Source organism: Amblyraja radiata, chromosome 1, assembly GCF_010909765.2.
Source record: "Amblyraja radiata isolate CabotCenter1 chromosome 1, sAmbRad1.1.pri, whole genome shotgun sequence".
NCBI classification, from domain to species: domain Eukaryota; kingdom Metazoa; phylum Chordata; class Chondrichthyes; order Rajiformes; family Rajidae; genus Amblyraja; species Amblyraja radiata.
Genome location: NC_045956.1, coordinates 32,944,036 through 32,954,524, shown reverse-complemented (window position 1 = coordinate 32,954,524; position 10,489 = coordinate 32,944,036). Strand labels below are relative to the sequence as shown.

Below are 10,489 nucleotides of genomic sequence, written 5' to 3'. Positions count from 1 at the left end.
AGAAAACAGGTGCAGGAGTAGGCCATTCGGCCCTTCGAACCAGCACCGCCATTCAATATGATCATGGCTGATCATCCACAATCAGTATCATTATCAACATGGGGAACATGTTTCCTGCATCCACCCTGTCCAATCCTCTAAGAATTTTATATGTTTCTCTCAGATATCCTCTCATCCTTCTAAATTCCAGTGGATACAAGCCCAGTCGACCCATTCTTTCATCATATGTCAGTCCCGCCATCCCGGGAATTAACCTGGTGAACCTACGCTGCACTCCCTCAATAGCAATAATGGCCTTCTTCAAATTAGGAGGCCAAATCTGCACACAATACTCCAGGTGTGGTCTCACCAGGGCCCAGTACAACTGCAGTAGGACCTCCTTGCTCCTAAACTCAAATCCTCTCGCAATGAAGGGCAACATGCCATTAGCTTTCATCACTGCCTGCTGTACCTGCATGCTTACTTTCAGTGACTGATGTAGAAGCATTGGATAGGTTTAGAGGGATATGGGGCAAACGCAGGCAGATGGGACTAGTGTAGATGGGGCATGCTGGCTGGCTTGGACAAGTTGGGCTGTAGGGCCTGTTTCCACACTGTATCACTCCATGACTATCTGTAGTTGCTTGCATCTCCAGTGTTGGTTGCTGGCTGCTGGTGGCCCTGGGAAAGCAGCAGGCCCTGGTGAATGGGGCAGGGTGCAGCCAGCGTGTAGCATTGGTCTGACTGAGCTCAGAAGGGTAGATGTGTAATGCCGCTCTGGCATGGAGGGGGCAGCGGGGGCAGTGAGCGATGGGTTTCAATGACTGCGCCTGGCACTATTTAATTAAATGGCAATACATCTCAAAGCTGAATCTACTGGGCACAGTGTCTATTACATAAACACTCCACGTTTATTGTGGCTTCAATGAGGGAAGAGGCTGAATATAGTCACACAGCACGGAAACAGGCCCTTCAGCCCAACTTGCCCATGCCGACCAACATGCCCCATCTAGACTAGTCCCACCTGCCTGTGTTTGGCCCATATCCCTCTAAATCTGTCCTATCCATGTACCTGTCCAAATGCCTTTTAAATGTCGTTATAGTACCTGCCTCAATGATCTCCTCTGGCAGCTTGTTCCATGTACCCACCACCCTCTGTGTGCAAGGTTTCCCCTAAGGTTTGTGTTAAATCTTTCCCCCTCACGTTAAACCTATGTCCTCTGGTTCGTGATTCCCCGACTCTGGATAAAAGACTCCGTGGAGTGCCCCCATTTATTCCCCTCATGATACTGATCAGTTAAATTAAATCAATATTTGCAACTCCCCTCACCATATTTCCATGTGTTAGACTTTACATGCGAGATACAGCACGGAAACAGGCCCTTCAGCCCACCAGGTCCGTACCAACCAGCGATCACCCTGTACACTAGCACGATCCTACACACTAGGGACAATTTATAGAATCCAATTAACCTACAAACCTGTATGTACGTCTTTGGAGTGTGGGAGGAAACCGGAGCACCCGGGGAAAATCCACACAGTCACAGGGAGAACGTGCAAACTCCGTACCTACAGCACCCATAGTCAGGATCAAACCCGGGTTTCTGCCGCATTAAGGCAGCAACCTTACTGCTGTGCCACTGTGCTACCCTGCACTGTGTTGTGTTGCTTCTCTCCTAGTTTGGGATGGGGAACACCTCCCCCCTCTCCTCCCCTTCCCTTTCCAACGCAGCAGGGGAGTAGGTCTTTACCAATGTGTGTGAATGGATGGAGTAATCAGCGATGCTGTGATGGCGTTCTCTCTGCTCTCACTCTCTCTGGCCAGCTGCCCTGTGTCCGATTGATGTGGTACAACCTTCTCCCGATAGTAGCTGCAGGGAGAGGTTCACTCCCATTGATCGGAGTTACTGCAGCAGCCATTCATCCCGCTGATGAAAGGTGGCTGTGCATTTGCCAGCATGACCCCCCATCCCAACAATCACACTAACGCTATTATTGATGTGGGAACCATGGCCGCTGTGTATAGCAGAAGTCCTTCCTGCTGCTTACACCACAGCTTAAACCGTCAATGGAAGTCTGTGTTGCCTTCTGACTTCAGGGATACATTACATTGTTCTTCAACACAATTCAATGCAGCCTGACATGTCTGCTTTGAACATCTGGCCGGCACACTGGTGCAGAGGTAGAGTTGCAGCCTCACAGCGTCAGACACCCGGGTTCCATCCTGACTACAGGTGCTGTCTGTGTGGAGTTTGCACGTTCTCCCTGTGACCTGCTTAGGTTTTCTCCGGGTGCTCCGGTTTCCTCCCACACTACCAAAGACGTGCAGGTTTGTAGGTTAATTGGCTTCTGTAAATTGTAAGTTGTCCCTAGTGTGTAGGATGGTGATAGTGTATGGGGTGATCGCTGGTCGGCATGGGCACAGTGGGCCGAAGGGCCTGTTTCCGAGCTATATCTTGAAAATCTAAAATGCCTTGTTTCTAGAAATATATTTTCTCGAAATACTATTCCAGTAACTAGTAGGTAAATAAAGCAGAGTGTAAGTAAGGCGATGAAGTTGGCGGAGGCTGGCCCAACGGGTAGGGTTGCCAACTTTCTCACTCCCAAATAAGGGACAAAAGGTCAAAATACGGGACAAATTCCCGATGGCAATTCGTTGACTGACTCGGCCGTGGCTGGGTGAATGATGAGTTGGCCCGGGTGCTGGACTGCACACAAAGCCCAGCCGGCGGGCCAGCTGAGGAGTTTTGGCCCGGGTCGCGTGATGTCGCGCGCAAAGTCCGGCACCCCATCCAACTCATGAACCGATGATCGGCCATGAGAAGGAGGGGTGGTGGTGTCGGCGGTAAGCGAAGGTCCGAAGATCGGACAGTTGGCCGGGCTGCCGACCGACGGGACCACGGGCGAGGCGCTGCTGCTGCACTCCATGGGCGGCATTATGTCGGGACGGGTGAGGCGGGACTGGACGCGGCGCTCCGACCCGACAGTCCCCTCGACCCGAGTAGTAGCAGTCAAATACGGGACAAGGGCGGTCCCGTATGGGACAAACCAATTTAGCCCAATATACGGGATGTCCCGGCTAATACGGGACAATTGGCAACCCTACCGGCGGGTCTGTCAGAGCGCGGGTTACGTGGACATGTTGTGACGTTCTGTTCTCGTTTGCCCACAGCTGTGCCCTTCCCTCCGAGCCACCGACTGACCATCAAGGAGGTGTTTGACCACGATGGGAAACCGCGGGTGGACGTCCTCAAGGCTCACCTCACCAAGGAAGGTCGGGTGGAGGAGACCGTCGCCATGCGCATCATCACCGAAGGAGCATCCATCCTGCGACAAGAGAAGACCATGCTCGACATCGAAGCACCAGTCACGGGTGAGTGCCTCAGAGCCCATGGCTCTCACCCACATCCGCATCCTCACTCGATAGAGAGTGCAGGAGTAACTCAGCCGGCCAGGCAGCATCTGTGGAGATAAGGATCAGGTGACGTTTCAGCTAGGGACCCTTCTTCAGACTTGTGCTTCCAGGCAGACTCCAGCATCATGAGGAAAAATTCAGTCTGAAGAAAGCTCCCGACCCAAAGCGTCACCTATCCTTTTTCCTCCAGAGATGCTGCAGTTACTCCAGCATTTTGTGTCTATCTTTGGTGTAAACCAGCATCTACAGTTCCTTCCCACACATCTCATCCTCACTGCTAACTGCAGCTCCTTACTGTGCCTGCTGTTACCACTGGCTGTTATATTATGGAACGCTGTTTACTATAAGGGGACGAGGAACTGCAGATTCTGGTGAACAAAAAAAGACCCAAATTGCTGGAGTAATTTAGTTGGTCAGACAGCATCTCTGGAGAACATGGGTAATACAATTTACACGGCTCTTTGATAACCTACTTGTGAATCTTATTTTACGTCATGTCCAGTGCCTCTATGTACATGGCGTCCGCACCCCCTTTTTTCCCCCCAGAGTAAGAAAAAATCGCGAGGAAAAAAAAAAAAAATCGGGGAAAAAATCTGGCCAGCGGGATAAGGGGGGTTGCAGTGTCTGCCCGCCCGCTCCAGCTTCTCCATCCGCGACGTCGGAGCCTCACCAACGGCTTGCCTGGCGACCAGGAGACCGTCCTCCTGTCGCCGGGCGGGAGTGGCTGAATCTGAACCCAGCGGCTGTAACCCCAACACCAGACGCCGCTGCGGCAGGGCCCGCTCCCCTCGCCTCCCCCCGCCGCTGGGGCGCAAACCATCTTCCCCCCACGCCACCCCCGCTGGGCCCACGCCACCCCCGCTGGCCCAAGCCACCCCCGCTGACCCCCACTGGGCCCACACCACCCCACTGGGCCCATGCCACCCCCGCTGACCCCCACTGGCCCCACGCCACCCCACTGGGCCCATGCCACCCCTGCTGACCCCCACTGGGCCCACGCCACCCCCGCTGAAAAAGCTTCCTCTCAGATTCTCCTGTTAATTTCTGAAATATTGGTCATAAATTTGGTGCAAAAATGCTCCAAAATAGGGCTCAGAATGCATCAGAAAGCATCTAAAACCCCAGAGCTTCCAGGGCCCTTAAGCGGGCCCTGGACCCCGGCATCGAGGAACTTCACGCTTCGCGCTCATGATGTGCGCAGCGCGCATACTATTTCACATTACATTTTTTGTAATCCTGTCATGCCAACCCCCCTTTTGGGAAAGCTTCGTACAGCCCTGATGTACATTGTCCATGAAGTGGAGAGTAGTGTGGTAGCCAGCACTATTCTTGGGTCAGAATCCTTCTTCAAACTTGGTCCTGACCCGAAACGTCACCTATCCATGTTCTCCAGAGATGCTGCCTGACCCGCTGAGTTACTCCAGCACTCTGTGTCCATGTTCTCCACAGATGCTGCCTGACCCACTGAGTTACTCCAGCACTCTGTGTCCATGTTCTCCACATATGCTGCCTGACCCACTGAGTTACTCCAGCACACTGTGTCTATCTTCTGTTGAGTACTACTGCTTTGTTTACAGCAACAAATGGCCTGACTGCGTATATGGCTCTGATGCTGTGTGGGGTACTAGGGTTGATGGAAGGTGCACATTAACTCTCGGTAACTCATGTTTCTCCATTGAAAGTAAGATGTCTTGATGATGTACAGTTCTATTTAATTCTGAAGCTTTGTTATAGATGGTCCACCGGTTTGTAATTTTCAATTCGAGTAGAGCTGATGAATTAGAAGTTTCACAATTAATCTGTTCGTCTGGACAGAGCCTGAGCAGGGTTTGTACGTGGGCAGTCGAGTGACTGGAGCTGCAGGCCAGAGACTGCAGCTGCTGGAGAATGGGGCAGGCAGCAGCATGCTGGGTAACTCAGTGGGGGTGGGTGGGGGGGGGGGTGGAGGAGGGGGGGGGGGGGGATGGAGAGAATTATTAACCTTTATGTCAAGACCTTACCCCAAAATTGATTTTGGAGAGGGTAGATGGCCAGTGTAAAGTGTCCATGTTCTCCAGAGATGGTGCCTGACCCGCTGAGTTACTCCACCACTCTGTGTCCATGTTCTCCAGAGATGCTGCCTGACCCACTGAGTTACTCCAGCACTCTCTACAGGCTGCAAACTCATTTGGTTTGCTTTACTGAAGACAAAAGCAGAGAGGTTGACAAAAGACCTGCACAGGTTCTGCCAACCCATCTCATCTGTGGACATGTTATAAAATCCTCTCCAAAAGTAGCAATAGGTGACTTGCTGGGCGCTACGGCAACCTTCATGACAGCAGGAAGTGTAAATGAGCTGGAATATTTGACTCCATTCCTGCCTCAACTCTCCCTGGCAACACTACACCATCGTTGAATGTCACCCTCTGTGCTCAGAGATAAAGTAAGGTGTCATCTATCAGTTTGAAGCAAAATGATGAAGGAAATCAATGGTGCAATGGTAGTTTATTTGTGACATGTACTGAGGTACTGCTCAGCACTGCCTCCCGCAGCCATTCTGCTTGCCGGCCCTCCCTCTAGCTCCCTCCTCTCTGGTCCACGGGGTGAGCAGGAGAGCAGGACTCGGCGGCTTCCCTCTCCGGGTGAGCTCCCGGCCCCGCGGCGGGCGAGCCAGGCCCTCACCGTGCCGACCTTCTCCAATGAGGCACGCCGGAGCCAACCTTACCTGGGTAGCTGGTGAATAGTTATAGGAACTGTTCTACATTAGTTGTGCATGTAAGCCTGATTGATGGAGAGGAGGAGTTGTGCATGAATTGGAGAATTTATAACCAGTGAGAAAGTGGTGGAAAGCATTGAACAATGTCATGAATATTTAACTGAGGATCCAACTGTCGGCCGAGGGTTAGACTTAATAAACTGCTTGCCTCAGAACTCTTGGAATTCTTTAAGAAATGAGCTATATTGCTAAGCAAGGACTTTCTGGATAGAATGGCTTTGGTTATTCACAGGTGCTTGATGGAGTTCCAAGCAAAAGCCATCTTTCTGCCAAGAATGAGGCTCGTGAAGTTAATGAGTGTGCCCGTGAGAATTATGGGCCTGTCCCACTTAGGCGACTTTTTAGGCGACTACAGGAGACGATGCGGTCGCCAGGGTGTCGCCTGTATGGTCGTGAGCATGGTCCTCAGTCGCCCAGAGAGTCGTAGCGCCTTTCTGGTCACCTAAATTTTTTCAATAGACAATAGGTGCAGGAGTAGGCCATTCGGCCCTTCGAGCCAGCACCACCATTCAATGTGATCATGTCTGATCACCCAAATCAGTTCCTGCCTTCTCCCCATATCTCCTGACTCCACTATCTTTAAGAGCTCTATATAGCTCTTTCTTAAAAGTATCCAGAGAATGTTGACAAATTTTCGGCGACAGTGGCGACCTTGGGGATTGACACCAAATGAGCGTAGCTTGACGTAGGTGCCGTCGTAGGTTGTCGCCAGGTTAATGTAGGCAGTCGGCAGGATGTCTTCGGTTGTCGACACTATGTCGCCAGGTGACGTAGGTTGTCACCGGTGCTGGCTTCGGTGAATTTCAATGTCATATTCGCCGGCACTCGCCTAAAAAATGGGCGACTTGCTATGACTATGACAGTCGCCGAAAAAATAGCCTAACTGGGACATGCCCATTGGTGTGAACCATAGGAAACTGCACTTTAACAGATGAAGCCGTGACTGAGAGAGGGAGCTAACATTATTGTTCTATTTATGGAACGACCCTGGCTAGTGAAGCCAGTTCCTAGTTTACTGGGCTCAGAGCTGTGAGAATTGTGAGCCTTCACAGACGAGCAGACTATGAACCCAACAACTAGGCTGAGTTGAATGGAGTTGAGCTTGTCGCCATGTATACCGAGGTACAGTGAAAAGCTTTTGTTGCATGCTAACCAGTCAGCGGAAAGACAATCTGAAGAAGGGTGTTGAGCCCAAACATTACCCATTCCTTCTATCCAGAGATGATACTTGTCCCGCTGAGTTGCTCCAGCGTTATGTGTCTATCTTCAACGGAAAGACAATACATGATTACAATCGAGCTGTCCATGGTGTACAGATATATAGTTTAGTTTAGTTTAGAGATACATCACGGAAATAGGCCCTTTGGCCCACCGGGTCCGCGCCGACCAGCGATCCCCGCACATTAACACTATCCTACACCCACTAGGGACAATTTTTACATTTACCAAGCCAATTAACCTACAAACCTGTACGTCTTTGGAATGTGGGAGGAAACTGAAGATCTCGGAGAAAACCCACGCAGGTCATGGGGAGAACGTACAAACTCCATACAGACAGCACCCGTAGACGGGATCGAACCCGGGTCTCCGGCGTTGCATTCGCTGTAAGGCAGCAACTCTACCGCTGCGCCACCGCGACTGCCTAAATGATAAAGGGAATAATGTGAACTGTTTGGTGCAAGATAAGTCCGATCAAAAATCATCTCCAATGAGGTAGAAAGGGCGGCATAGTGGATGAGGTCGGTGAGACAAGTATGGGATGCTACCCTTCTCAGCCAGAGCACTGGATATCACGGAGGTAGTGCACAACTACAATTTAGTACGGGTGTCAGGGGTTATGGGGAGCGGGCAGGAGAATGGGGTTGAGTAGGAAAGATACATCGGACATGATTGAATGGCGGAATAGACTTGATGGGCCGAATGGCCTAATTCTGCTCCCATCACTTATGAACTTATGAACTTTATAAGCCATCAGTTGGACCACAGAAGGATGGGACTGCACAGTGTGGTTGCAGAGGAGATTCACCGGGATATTGACTGGGGTGGAGTGTGTCAGTGAGGATGAACAGCGAGTGTGGGTGGGGAGGGGGGGGACCAGATAAAAGTGTACAAAATTGAGCAGCGTAGAGAAGAAACCTTTCCCCTTAACTGGGGAATCCAAACCAGTGGCTGTCGATTCAACTAAAGGATCTGAAGGAGTTGTGGATGTAGCCCAGTCCATCACAAAGACCACACCCCCCACCATCTCCACTTCACGCTGCCTCAGGAAAGCAGCCAACATAATCAAAGACTTGTCCCTGTCCCACCCCGGTCATTCTCTCTTCCCTGCTCCCGTCCGGCAGAAGTTACAGAAGCTTGAAAGCGCGCACCACCAGACTCGGGAACAGCTTCTTCCCCTCTGTTATCAGTCTTCTGAACGGCCCTTCCATAAGCTAGGGTACTGTCCGATTCACCTCTACCCCATTGCGGACATTGGACTTTGTCTCAGGAACTGATGCGCTACAATGCTGAGAACTATATTCTGCACTCTGTATCTTCCCCTTTGCTCTACCTATTGTACTGGAGTTTGGCTGAGTTATATTTATGTGTAGTCATTCAATCCAAAACTGGGGCCTTAAAACTGGACAAAGGAAGCCATGGAGTTGTGAGAGCAGGTTGTTTCCATCTGATTGGGAAAAGGCAATGATGCTCCTTTAAGACACCTCGACAAAGACAAAAGGTAATCTGTCCATGGCTGACAGGGAAAAAAATAAAGATGGGATTAACTCAGAAAGGATCTTGTTACCAATTTGTCAGAAATAGCTGTGGACATGAGAGTTTGGAGCATTTTACAATTCGGCAAAGAAGAATTTAAAAAGTCGATAATAAGACTGACAAAAACAAAAATGGATTGTAAAGTATGTACAAGGAAAGACCAACCAGAGCAATAGTGGACCCCTTGCAAACAGATGGGACAACGTACAATGAGGAAGAAGGAAAGGGTGGAGAATTGAAGAATTACTTTCTGTCTTCACAGAAGACAAACAATCTGCTTGATCTTTGAGAGATCAAAGGTTGAGTGAGAATGAGGAAATGAAGTAAATCTCTAGTAGCACCAGAGGATACAGATGCCTCAAATGGGATTACAAACATAGAGAAACATAGAAAAATAGGTGCAGTAGGCCATTCAATATGAACATGGCTGATCATGTAAAATCAGTACCCCGATTTTACTCATACTTACTTTATTAGCCAAATATGTTTTGCAACATGCGACAAATTTGATTTGCCATACAATCAACAACAGAACACACAAAATATATTTTAACATAAGATACAAGATACAAGATAGATTTATTCATCACATGTGCCAGATGGCACAGTGAAATGAAATTCCCATACAGCCATACAATAACAAAAAGGGACACAACACACTATAGGGTTTGACATAAAACATCCCCACACAGCAGAATCAGAGTTTCCCACTGTGTGGGAAGGCACCAAAGTCAGTCTCTTCCTCCATTGTTCCCCGTGGTCAGGGCCTCCCCAAGCCCTCCACAGTTGCCGCTACGGGCGGCCCGATGTTCAGGACCGCTCGCCGGGGTGTTGTAAGTCCGACGTCGGGGCTGCGGGACGTCCTCAGCGGCGTGGACACCAGAGTCGGCCCCCTCCTACCGGAGTCGGCGGCTCCCAAAGTCCGTAGGCCGCGCCGGGTGGAGACTGCTGCTGTAGACCCTCTGCAAGGCGCCCCAGGACTCCACGATGTTGTTCAGCGCCGCCCGCGTTGGAAGCTCTCCGCACCAGAGCTCCACGATATTGGAGCAACGGCCCAACGCTCCAGAGCTCCAAACGGCGACCCAGGTAGGCATCGCCCGCTCCGCGGTGACTCCAGCGCTGCGCCGCCGCTGTAGCAGGTCCGGTTCCCGGTCCCCGGCAGGAAAGGCCGCTCCGATCCAGCTGTTAGGCCGCGAGGTGGGGGGCGAGGACGCGACTCGGAGAAATAGTCGCGTCCCCGCCAGGAAGAGACTGGGAGACGGTTTCCCACTTACCCTGCCCCCCTCCCCCACATAGAAAAGTTAAAGTTTCCCCCAACACAAAACTTTAGACTAACTAAAAATTTAAATAAAAAGGTGCAGCGCCCCTAATGGTATCCACCACAGTGACTCCTCCACATTCCTCACTGTGATGGAAGGCAAAAAAAGTTCAATCTCTTTCCTTCTTTGTGCTCCCGCGGTCGGGGGCCTCGAGCCTTCCGTTGACAGGACGATCTTGACTCCCATAGCCGGGGCGATGAAGCTCCTGCATCGGGGCGATGTCAGTTCCCTGCCCTGGGCGATCGGACCCCGGGTCGGGGCTTGTCG

General features: G+C 51.0%; 1 protein-coding gene across 3 annotated transcripts in view; it reads left to right on the top strand.

The window, feature by feature from the left end:
• LOC116972453 (serine/threonine-protein phosphatase 2B catalytic subunit alpha isoform-like) overlaps positions 1-10,489 on the top strand; it is a 331,076-nt gene that overhangs the window by 181,239 nt on the left and 139,348 nt on the right. For all 3 annotated transcript variants that reach the window (XM_033020185.1, XM_033020193.1, XM_033020176.1), the window contains one exon: positions 3,152-3,352. In XM_033020185.1, coding sequence (XP_032876076.1) covers positions 3,152-3,352 — 201 coding nt within the window. The remainder of the gene's footprint in view (positions 1-3,151; positions 3,353-10,489) is intronic.